The 22,523-nt window shown below is 32.9% G+C and overlaps 1 protein-coding gene across 2 annotated transcripts in view; it reads left to right on the top strand.

Annotated features, from left to right (window-relative positions):
• KMO (kynurenine 3-monooxygenase) overlaps positions 1 to 22,523 on the top strand; it is a 43,914-nt gene that overhangs the window by 6,340 nt on the left and 15,051 nt on the right. Inside the window, exons 2-8 of one of the 2 annotated variants that reach the window (XM_074262507.1) lie at positions 9,463 to 9,532; positions 9,804 to 9,901; positions 12,278 to 12,367; positions 17,746 to 17,794; positions 18,420 to 18,507; positions 19,927 to 20,092; positions 21,580 to 21,651. In XM_074262507.1, coding sequence (XP_074118608.1) covers positions 9,463 to 9,532; positions 9,804 to 9,901; positions 12,278 to 12,367; positions 17,746 to 17,794; positions 18,420 to 18,507; positions 19,927 to 20,092; positions 21,580 to 21,651 — 633 coding nt within the window. Of the gene's footprint in view, positions 1 to 9,431; positions 9,533 to 9,803; positions 9,902 to 12,277; positions 12,368 to 17,745; positions 17,795 to 18,419; positions 18,508 to 19,926; positions 20,093 to 21,579; positions 21,652 to 22,523 lie in introns of both variants that reach the window. The other variant, XM_074262508.1, reaches the window with a different exon arrangement.

A 22,523-nucleotide genomic window follows, 5' to 3' on the forward strand; every position in this document is an offset into this window, starting at 1 on the left:
GTCATAAGCAAACAACGGTCATTACTGACAGTCATGAAGTAAGTATACTAATCTCTGGTCAATAAATGTGGCCAACATCAGAGACAAAGGAAATTTCCAAAGTGGCTCAGGAAAGAAGCCATAGATTTGACAGTATTTGTTCCCTGCCATGCTTCAGACTTTGCATTGGCCTTCATCTGCTCTGTCCATGTGCTGGGCAATCTTCAAATTCATTAAATGAGTAGGCATATTGCAGAATGTAAAATAACAGATTAAAACCTCCACTATACAGTAAGACTCATTAATTTTCAGTTCTACACAAATCTTTATGAACTGTGTTAATCTATTATGGAGATCCCTAGGGTAAGTTCTATATTGCATACCAATTGCATAATATATCTCATTATGTTTTTATTAATGTAGTATAAGACCACATTAAGCTTTCCGATTAACTCATAAAAAGTTTGGGCTGACCTTGTCATTGCCCTGATGTAGTTAGACATCTAGGTAGTACAGTGATTAGAGCACTCGACCTGGAATCAGGAAGATGTGAGTTAAAATGCATCTTCAGAGACTTACTGTGTAACCTCAACTCAATTAAACTTAATTTCCTCAACTGTAAAATGGGGATAATAACAGCATCTACATCACAAGGCTGTTGTGAGGATCAGATCAGATAATATCTATAAAGAACTTAGCACAGTGTCTAGCACATAGTAGGCATTTATATAAATGCTTATTCCCTCCTTCCTACTCAGAAATTTTCAGTGTCTTCCAGTGTACCTTTGGGAGATAGAAACTCCTCATCTTGTCTTCTAAGGACCTCCATAGTTCGGTGCTTATGTGTCTTTTCTTGTTGTTCAGTTGTTTTGTTTATGGATTTCCATTTGGAGTTTTCTTGGCAAAGTTACTGGAGTGTTGGCATTTCCTTCTCCAGCTCATTTTGCAAATAAGGAAACTGAGGCAAATAGGGTTAATGACTCGCCCAAGGTCACATAGCTAGTATATATCTGAGACCAGATTTGAACTCAGGAAAATGAGTTTTCCTGATTCCAGCCCAGGCACATTAGCCACTGCTCCACCTACTTTCTTCACAGTTTGATCTAGTTTAATCATTCTAGCATTTTGATATATTTTTAGGGGCAGCTAGGTGGTGTAGTGGGTAGAACACCAGCTCTGAGGTCAAGAGGATCTGAGTTTAAATTTGATCTCAGACACTTTAACACATCCTAGCTGTGTGATCCTGGGCAAGTCACTTAACCCCAACTGCCTCAGCAAAAAAAAAAAAAAAAATATATATATATATATATATATATATATACACACAATGCAAATCCTGTTAGCAAACACATTAATTGTCATTTTCAACTATAAATAACTAACAATGCTTTGCATGTATGTAATCATGTGTCATTGATGAAAACTATCAAACTAGAATCCAGTCAAAAACAGAGCTTTGTACAAGCCAACAATAATCTATTAGTCTTTGGGTGTGGTCACTTAATCTACTAAGAATGTTTTGAATCTGAGTTTTTACTGTCTGTGCACATCCTTGAACAAATAATGTAACATCTCTGGGTCTCATTTTCCTCATTTGTAAAATACAAGGTTTGGACTGGGTGAACTTTAAAGTTCCTCACAACTCTAAATCCTAGGATCTGATGAGTTATGCTTTCACCTTGCCCACATTTTTCCATCTTGCAAGTTGACCTCTAAGACCAAAAAGATCAAAATTTATGATCTAAGGCAGATGATTTATTCAAATTCCTTTTTTTTATTAAGGATTTCTGTTATGTATAGTTTGAACTACATGGCTTCTGAGACCACTTTCCTGTGAGGCTTTTTTTTTTTTTTTTCTTATAAGTTTCTGTGAGTTACTTGTGTTTTGGGGAAGGGCCAGGTAAAATAAAAGTAAACAGCATGATGAAAGCCTGACCATAACTCCATGAAGAACAGTTGAAGAAATTAGAACTGGGAATATTTCACCTGGAGAATGAAAGACTCACAGGAAACACAAAATCATTTTTCAAGTATTTGAAGCCAGAATTAGACTGATTCAGAAACAGAAACAGGAATAAAGGGTAGAAGCTGCAGAATTTTTCTTTAACAATTAAAGCTATACAAAGAGGACAGGCTGCCTTAAGAAGTGGGAATTTTCCCTGTCCTTGGAGTCTGAACAAAGGTAGGGTCAAGTGGTGATTCTTTTCAAATATTTGTTGTAATAGATTGAAAATGGTTTCTCTTCTGATTTTCACATTATATAATTCAATAATTCTATCTATCTTTTCAATAGAATTTCCTTATCTTTAAAAGGCCAATTACCTGTTAAAAAGAAAAATGAGTTAACCTGGCATAAATTGTTCCTAAAGAACCTACAAAGACATAATGTAATTTAATGAAAAGAGGGAAATTTACATCTGTTAAACTCCTTCCATGTGCTAGACACTGTGCTAAGAACTTTACACATATTTCATTTGATTGTCTCAACAAGCCTGAGAAGTAGCTGCTATTATATCCATTTTACAGTTGAAGAAATTGAGGCATACAGAAATTAAGTGACTTGCTCAGGTTTACTCAGTTCATAAACATTTGAGACCAGATTTGAACCCAGGATTAACTTTAGATCTAACACTCAATCCCCTGTCTCTTGTAACTGTCTAATGGAAAGAATACTAGACCTTGAGTCAGGAAGGATATAAATTTGAATCTTAAGTCATTTAACTGTGTCACATTTCTCATCTATAATATGTAGATAGTAATGTTTACATGACTTATCTCAAAGGATTGTTGTGAAATTCCTCTTTTTGAAAACATCTGCTTCCATTCTGGCAGCACAACTTTTACTGTCTACTGATCATCAAATAGTATTACAATTGTTTAGTGATCACCCCTATAAATTCTTTCATTGCCCTGCTTCCTATGTTCTACTCTCTTATCAGATCTGATTTGCTATCATGGTTCTGCAGGTAACTTTTGGATCTAGATATCCAACTCCATCCTTTCCTCTGAGCTCCAGGCCCTCATCACCTGTTGGACATTTCAAACTGATTGTCCTAGACATCTCAAAATCTCCAAAACTGAACTCATTATCTTTCCCCTTCCACCAATGGACAAACCCCAAGTTCTTTCAATTTTCCTTATTTCTATAAATTTTTTTAAATTTTTTATTTCTTATTTCTTATTTCCCTACTCTCACCCCACCCCCTAAAGAAGAATAAATGGTAGGAAAGGGAAGAACAAGAGGACTTTGAATCAGATAAATCCAATGGGCAAAGCATCAAATGGTGTTTGCTTATCTTAGGGAAAGATAGGATGAAGCAACTGAAAACCCCAAACAAATATTAGATTTGATGTTAGAAAATCTTAATTTCAATTCTAGCTCTGATGGAGGTCCGAGACTCATTCCCCACTTGTAAAAGGAGGATAATCATTGCATTCTCTGCCTTACAGAGCTGTTATGAAGAAAGCATTTGTAAATAATAATTATGTAATTATGATCTAATATTAGGATATCTTGGCAAGGATAAGCAAAATAGACTTAAAATGGGCCAAGAGAGAAGCCCCATAACATTTGTTTGTTTGTATATAAGATTGCTCTATTTTTGTTTTGTTTTGTTGTTCTAAGTTTGTATCTATTGTTAGCTCCTAAGTCATGTGGTTGTGTCTAGAGAAGTACCTGTAAAAATTAAAGTTTATAAAAACCAAAATTAGTGGATAATTGCTTGCTTTGCAAAAGTATACACTATATAATTCCTTTTAAATATTTCTTCATTTAAAATTATTTTCTTTTAAAAAATTAAAATTACAACCATTTTCTCCCACAACACACCTATTTTTCTGTCAACTAAGCTAATAATAATGGCATATTTATATAATTCTTTGGTGTTTATACAATTTATTGTTAAAAACAACCTTGTGGGATAAGTAGTACAGGCATTATTATCTACATTTAACAGAAAAATAAACTAAGATCCAGACAAGACTAGAATTGCCCAGAGTCACAAAGTGAATAAGGATGGAAAATGCAATTTAAACCCTATGCTCCTATTTCCAGCTCTCATGTCCTTTTCTCATTGCAATATATCATACATATATTATGGTATAACCATTGTAGCTTAAATTAGAGGTGTTAAAACACCAGGTAGATTGGCAACACTCTCAAGAGCATCATGAATCATATTAAAAGGTAATTTGAATGGCTTTCAGTGCCAAGATAGCAGAGGGAAGAAGGAACTCCCTGGAGCAACCCTCCCAAATTCCCCTTCAATCTTGAACAATGTCTCAGAGAGCAATTCTTTGGAGAAGGAAGGAATTTATGGCCAAAGAAGAATGAGAGAACATTATGAAATGCAAAATGGATAATTTTGATTACATTACATTAAAAAGGTTTTGCATAAAGTCAATACAGTCAAGATTAGAAGGGAAGCAGAAAGCTGGGGGGAAATTTTACATCCATTGTTTCTGATAAAGGCCTCATTTCTAAAATGTATAGAAAACTAAGTCAGATTTATAAGAATACAAATCATTCCCCAATTGATAAAATGATGAAAGGATATGAACAATTTTAATTTATTTTTTATAAAAGCTGTTTATTCTCAAAACGTATGTATAGATAAATTTCAACATTCACTTTTACAAAGCCTTCCATTTTTTTTCTCTCTTCCTTCTTCCCACCATCTCTTTTAGATGACAAGTAATCCAATATGTTAAACATGTGTAATTCTTCTATACATATTTCCATAATTATCATGGTGCTCAAGAAAAATCAGATCAAAAAGGAAAAAAATGAGAAAGAAAACAAAGTACAAGCAAACAATAATAAAAAAAAGGTTAAAATACTATTTTGTGATTCATAATCAATACCCACAGTCCTCTCTCTGGGTGCAGATATCTCTCTTCATCACAAGATCATTGGAACTGACCTGAATTACCTCCCTATTGAAAAGAACCATGTCTGTCAGAATCCATCATAGTATAATCTTGCTGTTACTATGTACAATGTTTCCTTGTTCTACTCACCTCACTCAGCATCAGTTCATGTAAGTCTCTTCAGGCCTCTTTAAAATCATCCTGCTGATCATTTCTTATAAAACAGAAACATTCCATAACATTCATATATCATAACCTATTCAGCCATTCTCCAACTGATGGGCAGCCACTCAATTTTTTGCCAATACAAAAAGGGCTGCTACAAACATTTTTGCACATGTGGATCCTTTTCCTTTTTTAATGATCTCTTTGGGATCTATTGGGGCCCATTAGAGACACTACTGGATCAAAGGGTATGCACAGTTTGATAGCTCTTTGGGCATAGTTCTAAATTGCTCTCCAGAATGATTGGATCAGTTCACAACTCCAACAATGTGTTAGTGTCCCAGTTTTTTCACATCTCCTTCAACATTCATCATTATCTTTTCCTGTCTTTTTAGCCAATCTGAGAGGTGGGTAATGGTACCTCAGAATTGTCTTAATTTGCATTTCTTTGATCAATTATGATTTAGAGCATTTTTTTCATATGACTATAAAGGGTTTTAAGTTCTTCATATGAAAATTGTTTGTTCATTTCCTTTGACCATTTATCAATTGAAGAATGGCTTGAATTCTTATAAATTTGAATCAATTCTCTATATGTTTTAGAAATTAGCCCTTTATCAGAACCCTTGGATATAAAATTTTTTCCCAGTTTATTTCTTCCCTTTTAATCTTGTCTGCATTGGTTTTTGTACAAAAAGCTTTTAATTTAATACAATCAAAATTATCCATTTTGCATTCCATAATGTACTCTAATTCTTTGGCCACAAATTTCTTCCTTCTCTACAGATCTGAGATCTTTGTTATTTTAATTTGCTTATAATATTACTCTTTATGTCTAAAGCATGAACCCATTTAGATCTTATCTTAGTATAGGTTGTTAGGTACGGGTCAATGCCTAGTTTCTGCCACACTAATTTCTACTTTCCCAACAATTTTTGTCAAATACTTAGTTCTTATCTCAGAAGCTGGAGTCCTTGAGTTTATCAAACACTAGATTACTATAATCATTGACTGTTTTATAAGAAGTTTATATTTAGATGAGATTAAAGCCATCTATAGTCATATGAAAATGCTCTAAATCACTATTGATTAAAGAAATGCAAATTAAAACAACTCTGAGATACCACCTGATACCTGTCAAATTGGCTAAGATGACAGGAAAAGATACTTATGAATGTTGAAGGGGATATGAGAAAACTGGAACAGCAATTCATTGTTGGTGGAGTTGTGAACTAATCCAGCAATTTTGTAGAGCAGTATGGAACTATGTACAAAGTGCTATATATACATACTCTTTGACCCAGCAGTATCACTACTGAGTTTGTATCGCAAAGAGATCATAAAAAAAGGGTAAGGACCTACATATGCAAAAATGTTTGTAGTAGCTCTTTTTGTGGTGGTAAGGAATTGGAAATTGAATAGATGCCCATCAATTAGGGAATGGCTGAATAACTTATAGTATATGAATGTAATGAAATATATTGTCATATAAGAAATGATAAGCCGACTGATTTCAGAAAAGCATGGGAAGACTTACATGAACTAATGCTGAATAAAGTGAACACAGGAGAATATTATACATAGCAAGACTATGTGATGATGAACTATGAGAGACTTAGCTCTTCTTAATAAGTGTTGATGAACTATAATAGATTTATATCTTCTTATCAAATGATTCAAGTCAATTACAATAGACTTCCGATGGAAAATAAAATCCTTATCCAGAGAGAGAATAAGGAGACTGAATGTAGATTGAAACATACTATTTCACCTTTTTTTGTTTGCTTTTGCTTTTTCATGGATTTTCCCTTTTGTTTTGATTCATCTTTCACAATATGACAAATATGGAAATATGTTTTAAAGTATTGTATATGCATAACCTATTTCAGATAGCTTGCTCTCTTGGGAAGGAGTGAAGTAAGAAAGGGAGGGAGAAAAGAAAATTTGGAACTCAGATTCTTACCAAAATGGATGTTGAAAAATACCTTTACATGTATATGTTTGAATTTTTAAAAAATGCCTCAAAACTAATTTAGGAGCAGGGTGAAACAATTTATAGCAGAAAAGATCTTTCTCACTGGGGTGGGGGTGGGAGTCTGGTAAAGGAGCAACAGCAGCCAGATGCACCAGGTGGCCAGGAGTCAGGCTTCAAGCCCCAGGGTAATCCATAAATAAAACCCCACTTTCATGCTAACCAGCAGTTCCAGACCAATGGCACAGGAAAGCCCCACCCCTATTGCTAATAGCTAGGTTCCATCCCCCAAAGCCAGCCAGCATCAAAACTCTGTCCCCAGTTCTAGTCAACAGCAAGACCTCATTCCTAGGGCTTACTGACAGAAAAGCCCCACCTCTATAGCAAGTCAGCAGCAAAGCTCTATCTCTGAGGTAGGCCAGCAACAAGATCTTATCCCCAAGGCAGATCAACAGAGAGTCCTTGCTCCCACCACAAGTCAGTAGAGAATTGGTTTCAGGCCCAAAAAGAATTGGAAAAAAAATTTTAAAGGATTTTTAAAAAGCTATCTATTCATATGGGGAAAAAATGCTCTAAATCACTATTATTTAGAGAAATGCAAATTAAAATAACTCACAATCCTCAGATTGGCTAAGATGACAGGAAAATATAAGGATAAATGTTGGAGAGGATATGGGAAGAGAAGGACATTATTAATACACTATTAGTAGAGTTGTGAACTGATCCAAGCATTCTAGAATTATGTCCAAAAGACTATAAAACTGTGCACTCTTTGATCTAACAATACCATTGTTAGGTCCATGTCTGCCCCAAAGAATTCTTTTTTTTTAGAAAAAACTTATTTGTACAAAAATGTTTATAGCAGCTCTATTTGTGGTGGCAGAATTTTAAAATAAAGGAATTCCTATCAATTGGGGAATAATTGAATAAATTGTGATATATGATTGTAATGGAATATTATTATGTTATTAAAAAAATGATGAGCAGGATGATTTCAGAAAAACCTGGAAAGAGTCACATGAAAATGGAGTGAGTAGAGCCAGGAGGACATTGCACAGAGTAACAACAATATTGTGTGATTAAGAATTGTGAATGACTTAGTTATTTTTAGCAATTCAATGATCCAAGACAATTCCAAAGGACTCATGATGAAAAAATGCTATCTGCCTCCGGAGAGAGAACTGATATCTGAATATAGACTGAAACATTGTTTTTCACTTTTTTCTTTCTTTTTTTGAGTCTTCTTGCACAAAATAATTAATGTAGAAATGTTTTTAACATATAATCTATATCAGATTATTTACTCTGTTAGGGGAAGAAGGGAAGGATATAATTTGGAAATCAAAACTTTTTAAAAAGTTAAATTTTGTTTCTACATGTAATTGGGGAAAGATCAAATATTGCATATATATATGATGTAATCGGGAAATATTTAACAAAATAAATAAAAATATAGTAGATCATAGATAATGTTAGCATATGCTCTATTAATTCACTATGTGACATTTCTATTTGAATTTTACACCATTGGTTTAAATCACTACATACTGGTATATAGAAACTGAATCAGCAAAGTCCTTATTATATAATCTGAAGCTTTAGGAAAATGAGTGTACATTTGATGCCTTTATATACTTTATAGGACTTAGCACCATGCCTCACATATAAAACACAATAACTATTTGTTGAATGACCAATTTTCTGTATCTCATGAATATTTTTAAACTCCCCAAAGGATCTGAGTAGGCTCATAGTACATATTGTTGGTATTGAATTATAAATCTTACATTAAATCAGAAAACTATGTCACTGCTTTTGTTAAACTCAGATTACCAACAGAGAGAGTTAGGTGAGAGAGCTCTGAGAAGATAGAGCTTAAAACTCTCATCTGCATGTATGTTCCTCTATCTCATGGATGATGAATAAGGAAGACTGGCAAAAATGGATCAGACAGTCAACAAGCATTTATTAGGTTCTCCCTATGTGTACTAAGTGCTAAAGATAAAAAGAAAGGAAAAATCACAGTGCTAGCCCTCAAAAAACTTACTTTCTAATGGGGGATACAACATATAATTAGCTGTGATAGATTCAGAGTAAGTGGAAAATAATCTCCAAATGCAAGCAATGGAGAAGTCTAGGAAAAAGTCTTCCTCAGAAGATGGAGTTGAGCTGAGTCTTGAAGAAAGTCAGGAAGAAGTGAGGAGGGAGAGCATCTCATACATGGAGAGGTAGCCAAAGAAAAGACACTGAGTCAGGTGAAGAAATGCCATACGCAAGGAACAAGAAGATTATTACTGTCAGTAGTTTATACATTATATGAAGGGGAGTAAAGTATGAGATAACTAAAAAGGAAAGAAGAGGCTAGATTGTACAGGTTTTTGAAAGCCAGTTTTTGTGATATACTTAATTTTGATGACTTTAAAATTCTTAAGTCAAAAGTCTGTAGAAATATCAAAAACAAATCTCTTTCTTTTTAGGTAGGTACATTAAATGCTTGTTTCCTTGCAAAGAGAGGTTTCCAAGTTGATGTCTATGAAGCCAGGGAAGGTAAGCAAAAAATCATGACTGTAATTATGATTCTTGACCTGGCCTATTTTTCTTGATTTCCTAAGTGAAAAGGAGAAAAAAAAAAAGAACTGTTAATGGGCTTTTAAATAAATTTCAAAAGTTTGTATGTAATTAACAATACTAATGCCTTGTTAGAAAAATTATTGATTTCAAAAATTTCATTATGAATTAGCACGCTTCCCCAATAACACTTTTAGTTTCCTATATATGTATCATTTACATAGCCTGGAATTTGTTTCCTGTATCTTAGATATTCGAGTTGCAAAATTTGCTCGTGGAAGAAGTATTAATTTGGCCCTTTCTCATAGAGGACGTCAGGCTCTTAAAGCAGTTGGACTAGAAGACCAGGTTGGTTGTCTTCATTTGTTTCCTTAAGACTTTGTAGAATATAATTCCCTACTAAAATCTTCCTTTGTTGCCTCCTCTTGGAGTAGAGGTGACTTTTCACTTATTCTTATATTTGCCTGTGACAGAGGGTATAAACTTTGCTAACTTCTGCTGACTAATCATTATTATTGTTAATTATTAGTGATAGTAATAATAATACTAACTAGCATCCAGCACTTTGAGAACTGCAATATGCTTTGCATGTGTTATGTCTTGGGGAAAAGCTAGAATAGTTTTGAGCCAGTGATGAAGATTATGTCTGTTATCCAAGGGGAAGCCTAGTCAAATTGGTTTACTACCAGTAAAGCCACTGATGATTAATTTTTCAATTCTTGATGTGGGCCATCTAAGGCCCATGAACATTGCCATCAGTATTGGTGGACAAAGAACTCAGAATGTCCTCAGAGTAACTTAAAAAGTAGAATATAACAACAACTAGTTATCTTTTAATATCACTGGATCTTATTTTATAATGGTTTATATAACTGTATTTTACCCTTGAATGCCAAATACTTTTTGCTTTGGTACCTTAAATAACTGTGATTTGATTTATATAGGTTTATATTTTTTCTGATGGAGAAAATAACCTTATACAGTCTTCATGAGTAGCTGATACAAAAATAATTCATCTGGTTTAGTCTACTTAAACAACTACATTTGACATTACTTCATATAATGGATTACTAAACTGGCCTCCCTCCTGCATCTGTGCCTTTGTTTAAATTGTTTCCTATCTATGAAGGGCTCTATTTTTACTTTATCTCTACCTTTTAGGATCCTCAGCTTCCTTGATAGGCTCAGGTGAGGTGCTACTTCCCATGGCGAGTTTTTTTTTGTTGTTGTTGTTTGTTTGTTTGTTTTTTTTAATTCTTCTTGTTCATGTTCTTTCCTGATCCAAATTATCTTGTACTTATCTGTGTACATGTTGTATAGTACCACTAGAAGGTGAGTTTCTTGAGGGTAGAGAATATCTTTAATTTTAATTTTAACTTAATTTTAATGTTAATTATAACACCTAGCATTGTGTCTTATATATGGAAAAAATTGCTCTAAATCACTATTGATTAAAAATGCAAATTAAAACAACTCACACCCATCAGATTGGCTAAGATGACTGGGAAATATAAGGATAAATGTTGGAGAAGATTTGGGAAAAAAAAAGGAATATTGATACACTGTTGGTGGAGTTGTGAAAAGATCTAATCATTCTGTACCTATGCTTTTTTTCACTCACCTTTTGCTCAATGGTCAGTGAGTTAATGAAAAATCTTTTGGTGATATTCTTCTTTAAATAAAATTGGTTAGTTGTCAAACATACAACTAATTTGTTTAGTTGTATTTAAAAGTCTTTCCAGCTTTTTAGGACTTACCCAAGCTCACATTCATTGACTTTCAAATCACCTCTATACCACAATGACTTATCAATATGAGGCAATATCAAGTACCTCCCAGTAATACAAAGACAGAACCATAGAGTAACACATTCTCACAAGTAGCAGAGATCTCAAAAGCCATTTATTCCAGTTTGTACCTAAAGAGGAATTTCCTCTAAAATATCCCCAAGTAGTAAAATTTGATAACTTCACTTTTACCAAATGTTCTACTATTTTTAAGATCCTGTTAATAAAATAAAATTATTTTATGAGTAGGAGCAATAGAATTGTACCTCAGGCTAACCTAGTTTCCTACAACCACAATCTTGGTCACTCTAAACTCCTAGTTAGAAAAATAATATTAAAGCAGATATTTGACTCTTACTGACTTACATTTACATTTATATTTATTTCTAGTCAAATCTGACTTTGCTATTTGGAAAAAATTAAGCTTACCAAAAATGAGTAAAGAAACATCAGGATATGCTAATAGACAGGCACTAGGAAGGGAAGCTGGAACTTCTTGGAACTTCCCTTGATGTGCAAGAAGATAGTTACAAGTGGTAGCTACAGCTCAACAACTCTTCTATTCCTAGATGCCTCTGGCACCAATGGTTCTCTTCACTCTCTCCCTTGTTTGTCCCAGTTCTACTTCCTCTTCCTTCTTTCATTAGTTACCTCTGTATTCTCTGTTCTTTCTGGCTCTCTTCTTGTTTTCTCACTCCTTTCTCTTTGCTACCAGACCTTGAAAATCCCTTTCTGGTCCTGAAATAGCTCCTAATTTTTATACAACCTCTTTCATGAGAAACCAAGTTTCTCCCCCCCCCCCCATTCATTCAATGAGCTACTATTACAGTACTATAAATCCTTTAGTTTTTTGAAAGATATTGAAAACTGATTTGAAATCTGCTTATTTGACAAATTTTGTGATTTGAAAAGTATCTTAAATTTTTTTATTTTGTAGATTGTATCCCAGGGCATTCCTATGAGAGCAAGAATGATTCATTCTCTCTCAGGAAAAAAATCTGCAATTCCTTATGGGACCAAAAATCAGGTAAGTTTTACCTTGAGATACCTCCTTGCATGTCTAAAACCTAGAACTTTACTTTGGTTTTTATTCTTCTTACCTTGGTAAAATATGACACTTATTTGAACAACCATAGCACAGTCATAGCACAGTTGATCATAGGTTTCAAAAGAATTGCAAAATTTATATATATAAAATCTCATTTGATACTTAAACAAGCTTATGAAATAAGGGCTACATGACTTTTATTATACTCACTTTAAAGATGAAAAAGATGAGGCTCAGAAAGATTAAACAATATACCCACAGAAATATAGCTGGTGTCAGAATCATGATTTCAATAAGTGCTGTTTTTCAAAGTATTTACTGTGGGAAGATATATGATTATAGCAAAAAGTGTCATTGTGGAAAACTTTTTTTTTGAAATTGCTTTAAGAATAAGTCTCTCTGTTTTTCTCTGTCTCTGTCTGTCTCGAACACACACATAAACACACAGTCTCGTTATATTATAGCTACACTTCCTTTTTTGTACTTAAAATGATATTTCTCTGTTTATTCTTTAAAATTCATTCCGAATGATTATTAACAATTTTTATTAGATCAAATCTACTAAAAGCAACAGATTTCTACTTGTTAGTATAATGTGCAATAGTCTTTTAAGACAATCTCAAAAGAGAAGTTAAAAAATGGTTTGAGTAATGGCAACATTTTGTAATAAGCTTGCATTCTGAAGAGGGGGTGAGGGGTATATCTTTGAGCCTCAGGTGGGAAGATCCTGCAATTTCCAACAACAGAAAATTTATTTCTTTTCTCTCTCTCTCTCCCCTTTTCTCTCTGTCTTTCTGTCTGTCTTTGTCTCTGTCTCTCTGTGTCTGTTTCTGTCAGTCTAAATCTGTTTGTCTCTGTCTTTCTCTCTGTCACTCCTGTGTGAATTTTTCTCGCACAGTCTTTCTGATTGTCTCTAATCTCTGTGTCTATTTGTCTATCTGTCTCTGTCTCTATCCCCCCCCAATCTGTGTGTGTGTGTGTGTGTGTGTGTGTGTGTGTGTGTGTGTGTGTGTGTGAGTGACTGGCCCTTTTCCTTATTTCCCAGGCCCCACTAATGACACACATAACAAATTGGAAATTGTTATGATTGACCTTTATCTTATGCTTGCTTTCAATACTAATTAAATAGAAGTTTAACCAAGCTTTAAAGAACAGGTAAGCTTTGGATTTAACACAATCTCTCCTAAACATTGTAAGAAAGGGGGAGGAAAACAACTAATTCTCTGGTATCAGTTCTTCTAAATGGAAAGCAAGTTCAACAATGATAGAACTTGACAATGACATCCAGAGATGACTGTCCTCTGTTATCAGACTGTTCTTTAAGCTGTGCTAGGCAATTAACAACAACAGTAGTGGCAATGGATGAGTTCCAGTAGTTACCAAAGTAATCATCATCCTCTCCAACTTCTGGTTCACTTTATACTCTCTCAAAAAATTCAAGTGGAAAGTATTCAAGCTGGTTTCTTTGCCTGCACACATCTTTGTCTCGCCTCTTGGAAGGTTTCTCTTTTGGGGCAAGAGAAAGGCAATTTTTTTTAAGGTTTTCAATGGATAGAAAAATTAGAAAAAAAAAAAAAAGAAACCTGAATAATTCTGCACCATTCTGCTAATTTTATCTCAGTTCCTCTGAATTCTTCAGTATATTGATGTAAACGTACAGAAACCCAGAAAAGATAATAAATACACCCATCTATTCATTCAGTACTACTGATAAACACTAGCATTTTTAGGGGGTTGATTTTTTTTCATGTTCCTTCAAAAATAACTTGGCTAGAATTTATTTGCATTTCAACTTAGAGAAATGGAGTAGAATCTCTTGACTGTAAGTTTCTAAAAGAGAAAACAGAATCCAGATGGTTTTATGAACTTTTTAAAAAGCAGAATCAGATTTCTGATTTATATTTCTTTTTGCTTAGCTTTCCTGTGATTTTCTTTTTATTTGTTAATTTTCATACAGTAACATATTAAACTCAAAAGAGGGATTTCTTTATCTATTTACACTTTCTGAATACATTTCCTTACAAAGGAGGCATGCAAAATGTCTTTTGGCAAACTAGAAACCCCAGCCCTCTTACTTTTTTTTTTTTTCCCTAAAAAAACAGCAAAAATTGAGCGAGCCTATTTTTCTCTGGTTCTGACTCTGTTAAACAGAGTTATCTCATTTTCCTTTGTTTTTGGTCAACCATGGTACTCTCAAGGAAGCAAAATCTATGAGTACATATGATAATGAAACCCCTAGAAAAGTGAAAATTTCAGATATTTAGCATTTTTGGACTGAATTTTCCTACCACTGAAGCTAAAAACATTTATAAGAACACATTGGGAGCTCTGAAAAGTATTGCATGTATAGTTAGTTTCATTTTATTATTCAATTTAGGATTGTTTGAAATCTTGTCTTTTTTCCCATTGTTTCTTTTTGAATCTGGCATCATGTTAGAAATTGCTCAAATATAAATAACTTGAAAGAGCCAGACTTAAACCTATCTTTTGAAATGATTCTATAAATCACCTGTAGATATTGTTTTTTCATAGGCAATTAAAAAAAATCTTCAGGTCAATTTATTATTACTCTTGTTTTTATTATTTATGGTATCAACAAGGAGCATATCCAACATCAAGGATATAGTGGAGGGTTATAAAAATTGTCTGAATTTTTATGAATTTTGTGAAATGATAAAATATTTATTTCTTTTTATTTCCAATGTAGCAGGACCAAACAGGTTAAAGGTTTTTAATTCAGATTTTTCCTTTATGATGCATCATGAATTTATTCATTAGCTATATGGATATCTCTTAGGTATCAAGATTTCCCTTAATTTGGCATTTTATGTACTTAGGGTAAATCAATTTTGTTGAAATTTCCAATTTTCTCCTTCCTATCTAAAAAAATTATCAGTACTAGACCATACTAAAAAAAAATCCCTAACACTGTGACTTATATACATTTTTTTTCCATGTCTTTCCATCTTCTCTTTGTATGCCTTATGTCATTATTCAAGCTGCTTAGGGCTCTCATATTGTTTCCCAACCATCTTGGACCACCCACACTTCATTCCCTAACTGGGTACATCCCTGTTTTCATGAGGGGTGCCTTTTACTCATCTCACATGATAGTTTTGACTCCTTTGGAGTCCTAGCTCTTAACTAGTTATTTCAATGATGATAGGGAGAGAAAAAGGCATTAAATTCTAATCTTTATTTTTTTTTTACTTTTTATTTTTATAAAGGTGAATACCAGAATATATACCACTAATCTGTAATAATCTAAAAAGTCTTTCCAATGATTTTGTTTATATAGCATAATATAAAAGGGAGAATTGCATAGTGGATATTGTACATACCTTGGAAACAGAATGAACTGAGATCTTGTCCTGCTTCTAATGCATGCTAGTTGTATAGCCATTGACAAATCAATTAAAATTTAGGTTTCTTCCATATTTTTTAATAGTCTCCAAATTATTTTTTTATTTTAATTTTTAGAATAATAGCTTTTTATTCTTCAAAATATATGCAAAGAGTTTTGACAATTTGCCCTTGTAAAACCTTGTATTCCAGTTTTTTTTCTTTCCCTCCCCACTTTTCCCCTTCTCTAGGTAGCAAGTAATCCAACATAGATTAAACATGTTCAACCCCTGAATGTATTTCCGCATTTATCATGCTGTACAAGAAAAATCAGATCAAAAAATTAAAATGAGAAAGAAAAAACAAACATACAAGCATTATCTAGCATTATCCATCTAGCATTAAACTTACCTCAACCTAAATGAATGATTCTCTAATCATAGGATTGTAGACACCTTTCTTTTTTCAGAAAAGTGAGAAAGATCCAGAAGTAGTAGAATGGGTTTGGATTTTAGGATTCCTTGAAAAATTACATAGAATTCTGAATACTACCTACTCCATTAGCTTTGTTAACAGTGCTACAATGTATGTGTATAACAATAACTTTATGGAATTTTTTGCTTTTAAATAAATGTGTGTGAATGTTGGTTGTCCTTCCAAAGTAGCATCTTTGAGGATTTTTTTGTGATATTTAATGCTGGTAAATTGTTATCCCTTGAAAGTGGATTTCACTTTTGAATATATTCAAAAGGTCTTCAGAAATGAATTTGTTATAGGGTCAATGATCAACCTGGATACTGCTATTTCTTTTTTTTTTTTTTTTTTTTTTGCAGGGTTTTGTGATTATTTTATTTTGAATCACATTTAATAGTCCCATCAATTCAATAGTGGAATGTAGCACACACACATGTGTGTATACAAATATGTGTATATATATATATATATATATACATATATGCATATATAATGTCTATTGTAAACACTAATAAGAACTAAGAAATTGTTTAAGAACGGCTGGGGAAGGTTATAAAGTCCTATGAAATGGCAATTGATTCATTTTAAGTGTTAGCTTGTGGGTTTTGTTTTGTTTTGCTTTTTAAGAGTCGATGATATATATTTAATACTCATCATGTTGCAGGAACACCTTTTATTTACAAAATTGTCATTCTAGAATTTCTGTTCTGAAATCTGTCCATTAATGCTGGCTATTATTGCTAATATTATTATTGCATTTGCTCTCATTCTTACAGAACGTAGTCTTTAAATATTTTTTCTCATGAGCCTCTATCAATGTTTCATTTTTTATTTTTCTATTTGGATATGCTGATCTTTCTTTTTTTTTTTTTTAATTTTTTATTTTATTTTATAATTATAACATTTTTTTACAGTGGATACTGCTATTTCAGGTCAAAAATCAGCATATAAGACTAAAAAAATAAAATGATTAATTTTCTTTTGTTGGTGTCTGTTGCTGGATGTGGAGGCAGTGCTAAAGAGGAGTTCCAAAGTGGTTTTTGAATACTAACAGTTTGTTTACAATTATGTAGTAGGAGTTTTCTTGTCTGGAAATTCTCCATACCAGCGAAATTGCAGATCTAGAACCAATTCCCTTTGTAGAATTATATAGGGATTTGTTCAAGAGATTTCCAAAGCAGCTGAATAGGATGATCTGATTCAGTTCAATGCAGTAAATATTTATTAAGTGAATCTACTTTGTGCAAGGAAATGCATTAGATACTAAGTGAAAAAACACTTAGTTTAGGATTGGTTTCTTATTAGGTATATCCAGTATTTTTGTGTATGGAAACACTGCTAAATTCTAAAAGAGGAGGGTTTGATTTTTCCAATCATAAATCTTAATTAAAGTAATAAATTTAGGTTGAATACTTTAAAAAGAAATGGTACCATGCTTATTGATTCTTAAACTGCCTATCTAGTAAAACAATTGTCCTGTAGTACAGAAGCATATTTGTACATCCTTCCTAAATGAAGTTTTCAAATTCTATTTTTTCCAGTATATTCTTTCTATCAGTAGAGAACATCTAAATAAAGACCTATTGAATGGTAAGTCTGTCTTTAACTAAAACATATTCACCTTTTGCATTGTTGTGTTACCATGATGCTTGGGACTGATATAGCAAACAACTTTTTAATTGGAGTTTGTCTGGTTGCCTGATTCTTTGTACTTACGCACTTAGCACAATACCTGGTGCATAGTCAGTGCTTAATAAATGCTCAGTGACTGATTGGTTGATTTTTCTACTACATGCTGATTACCTGATATTATCTTGAATTTAAAGCCTTCTTGGCAGTAGAGCTATTAAAAACAGCTACAAGGACAAATAATTGTGTGACTAATGAGTTATTATTAACTCAAAAGTACTTATACAACTGATATATGGGGTAAGTGAGCCTTATTTCCCAGTGGGACATTCATTCAGGTATATGAGACTTAAAGGGGATTAGGAAAAGAAGAAGAAAGAAGACAAACATCTTTATTTAAAGTTTTAATACCAAATATTGGGAAATGAGATAAAATGGAAATAATGTTAAACCAGTGAATTTGAATGTTGTCAATGTCATTATACTAAATTAAAACAATAAATGAGAACCTCAATTTTTCTTGAATTTGGTATAAAAAGAATTTAAATTACATCTTACCCATGTTGTTTTTCTATTTGTTCTCCAGCTGTTGAAAAATACCCCACTGCAAAGGTGCACTTTGGCCACAAGTTGTTAAAATGTAAACCTGAAGAAGGTGTAATCACTCTCCTTGGGTAATTAATCATGGCATGAGTCCTCATTAAGGATTTGAGAGGAAAGATTGGGAGGTGGAAAATTATCCTTTTAAAAGACTTAAATAATTATTTTAGGAAATATTCATGGAAAATGTGGATCCTGTTTTAAAAGATAAAATTTTAGAGTTTGAAAGAATCAAAGAACCTTCCAAATATACCTTTAAATCAGATGAAATTTTCAGCTTCTGCCTTAATGATTAATGTTGTGTTTATACAATCATAATTATCGAATTGACTTAGCTTGCTCTTAAGATCCTCTAAGATAGAAATTGACTTTTAAAAAGACCTACTTAGGGAAAATACATGAGGAGATTGGAGAAATCCAGTGATCTTTTTGTCTTCACCTTCCTTAGCCATTCTGTAGCATTTGATGGTCTTTCTTAAAGTATTATTTCTCTCTGTCATGGAATTTTTATATTCTGACAACAACAATATCAGCTGCCCTTTATGTAGCACTTTAAGGTTTCTGAAGTACTTTACACATAATCACATTTAATTTTGACAACAAACCTATTAAGTAGGTACCACAAATGTTATTGTCTATGTATCACAATGAAGAAAGTGGAGCATAATGAAGTCAGAAGCTGGATCTGAGCTCCTTCAAGTCTTTTTTCCAAGTCCCAACACTTTTGACTAGACTGTTCTATTTTCTTTTCTGTTTCTTTCTGTATGTTTCCTTCACTGGTTTTATCTCTTTCTTATCCTATCCTTTAAGTGTAGTCTCATCCTTTATTCAATCCTCTCTACTCATCTCTAGTTAACTAACAAATGCTACCCAGTCTTACTTCTTTAAATTTCCCCTTTCTGTCCCTACCTTTTCTTTTTCATCGCCATTATCCTAATAATACATGTCCTTATCATCTTACAACCAGACTATAAAGTCATTTAATTGTTATATTTCCAAATTTCCAGATTTCCAAAATACTTATACTAATTCACAGTTCTACTAATAATGTATTATTTAATATAATATTTAACAATAAGATCTGCAAAGTGAAAGCACACAGTAACATATGATCTCATTTGATCCTCACAGCAGGTTCAAATATAACAAGAAGGTGCTATATTATCCTGATTTTAGAGCTGAGGAAACTGAGGCAAAGAGAAGTAACATGTTCAGGTGTACACAACTAATATCTGAGACAAGATTTGATTTCGTCTCAACTCAAAGACTAACTTTTTTTATACTGTTCCACCTAGCTGCTTCACAATCTTTGAAATAAGTCAGGGCAAGTATTCTTCTCTTTGTTTTGGTAATACAAAATACAAAGAGATGAAAATCTGTAGCTCAAACAAAAAAGTCTCCTGAGTGTCTGCAAATTCCAGATCTATTGAAATGGTGTGTGTCTCTTTTGTTACCGTTATACCTACAGATTAACTCTGTCCTTGATTTCACAGATCTAATCAGGTGGCCACAGAAGTTACTTGTGACCTTATTGTAGGGTGTGATGGAGCTTATTCCACAGTCAGAGCACAGTTCCTGAAGCGGCCTCGCTTCAACTACAGTCAACAGTATATTCCTCATGGGTACATGGAACTAACTATTCCACCTAAGAATGGGGAGGTAAGGAAAGCTCCATTTTCCCCTCATTAAAAGTTCTCCTTTATTTTTTTAAAGTTACCTTTAATAAAAGAGTACTATCCCATCTCTGAATATATAGTCCTATGGACTGAGTTTCCTATGTGATTGCCCTTGAGTACTAGTAAAATAAGTCATAGTATACATGTTTTTGCAAGTGTGCTTATGTATAACATATATCTTCTCAATGAAGGTGGGGAAGGGAGGGAGGATCTGAAAATTTTTTTAAATGAATGTTAAAAAAATTTATGTATAATTGAAAAAAAAATAAAATATTTTAAAAATAAAAAAATAAAAAAGTAGTATCCTTTATTTTAAGGAAATATGGCCACTAACCTTAGCTAGTGTAAACATTAAGTTTTAAAAATAAAAAACAAGTTCGTGTTTAGTACAAAAATACTCTCTTCCAATTCTTCCTCTTGGCTTAAGGAAATATTTTTAGCATATAGGGTAAATATTTTATATCATCATAAACAAATGAAACCAGGAAGTTAAAATAAAATGTATTGTCAACAGACTCAACAGTAATGTTAGTTCCTAAATCAAGACTAGCAAATAGCATTGATCAAACATTTGCATTTTACTAGGAATATCATCTCTTAACTGTCATCCACTCAGACATTTGTTAGTTCACAGGATTGTAGATTTAAAACTAGATAGGACTTTGAAGTTCATCTAGTCCAATGTCCTGACTTTGTAGAGGAGGAAACTGATTACCAAAATGAAATGAGTTGATCAAGACCTTAAGGCTAATAATTGGCAAAATCTTAGGATTCAAAGCAAGCCATTTGATGAGATCTGTTGATATTTCTACCATGCCTTGAAGGAATGATATTACTATCTATCAACCAACAACCTTAGATGGTTACATTTAGAGCCAGAACAAATTATCTATGCATCCTGAAGTTTGGAAAATCATATCCTGTTATATTCATGTTATTGTCCAATCAGAAGCTTTGTAATACTGTAACACATGCCTTTATCTATAAAAGATTCACTTTTCTTTGAAGTCTTCAAAGAGAGACAGGATGTCCATGTATTAGATAAATTATATTAAGAACTCCTTTGGTGCTTCCCATCAACTGTCGACCAGTAGACATGATTAGCTCAAAGAAAAAGCAGTTGCTAAAATGGCAATAAAGACAGTAACTTTGAAACATTTCTCCTTATAAGTCTGGGGCACACGCAAATACAAGTGAGAAGACTTATATACAAATGTATTATACAAGAGTGATACATGCCAAGAAACACATAACAAGCCAATATATCACTCCAGACAATAATTTGGGTCTTATTGAAGATGGTAAGAAGCTTTCTAATGGGCCCATTGGACAGATAGTCAAGTCATTCTGTTGGATAAATGACACTACTAATTACATTGTCAGGGAAACATTTATACCATATAGAGAATAAAATTAATAGAGGTATTTCATTAATATTTTAGTAAACATCTGTGGGTTTTCTCCCTACAGTATGCTATGGAACCTAATTATCTACATATTTGGCCAAGAAACACTTTCATGATGATTGCACTTCCTAACCAGGTAGAGTGTGTTATTCCAATAATCACATTTATATGTGTATTTTTCATTTGAATCTTTTTGTTTGTTGCTTGATGCTGTAAAATGAGGCAGAAAAGACATTAATAGAGTTTTTTCAAGATAACTCACTGATAATAGCAAAGATTTTTTCAAAAATTTAAAAGGCAATTGTACCTATGGATATCACCAGATAACCAATATAGAAATCAAATTGATTACATGCTTTGTAAACAAAGGTAGGAAAGGTCACGACAAGGAACTAATTACAGCTCAGATCATACACCTATTGCAAAACTCAGACCTAAATTGAAGAAAGGATAGAAAACCATCAGATTATATAAATATGACCTAAATTACATCCCTTATGAATATGAAGTGGAGGTGATGAATAGATTTAAAGGATTAGATCTGGCAGATAGAATATCTGAAGAACTATGTACAGAGGTTTGCAATGTTGTATAGGAGACAGCAACAAAAAGCATTACAAAGAAAGAGAAGAGCAAGAAAGCAAAATAACTGTCTGATGAGGCTCTACAAATAACTGAGAAAAGAAGGAAAAGGAAAGAAGGAGAAAGGAAAAATATACCCAAATGAATTAAGAATTCCAGAGAATAGCAGGGAAAAAAGAGAAGCTTTTCTTAAATGGGCAATGTATAAAGATAAGAGAAAACACCAGAATGGGAAAGACAAGAGATTAAGAATATTAGAGACATTCAGGGAATGTTTCATGCACCAATAGACAAGAAAAAAGGATGAAAATAGTAGGGACTTAACAAATGCAGAAGATATTAAAAAGAGGTGGCAAGAATACACAAAGGATTCATACAGGAAAGATCTTAACATTATTGATAACCAGAATGGTGTGTTTCCTGATC

This window comes from Sminthopsis crassicaudata, chromosome 4 (assembly GCF_048593235.1).
Source record: "Sminthopsis crassicaudata isolate SCR6 chromosome 4, ASM4859323v1, whole genome shotgun sequence".
Taxonomy (NCBI): domain Eukaryota; kingdom Metazoa; phylum Chordata; class Mammalia; order Dasyuromorphia; family Dasyuridae; genus Sminthopsis; species Sminthopsis crassicaudata.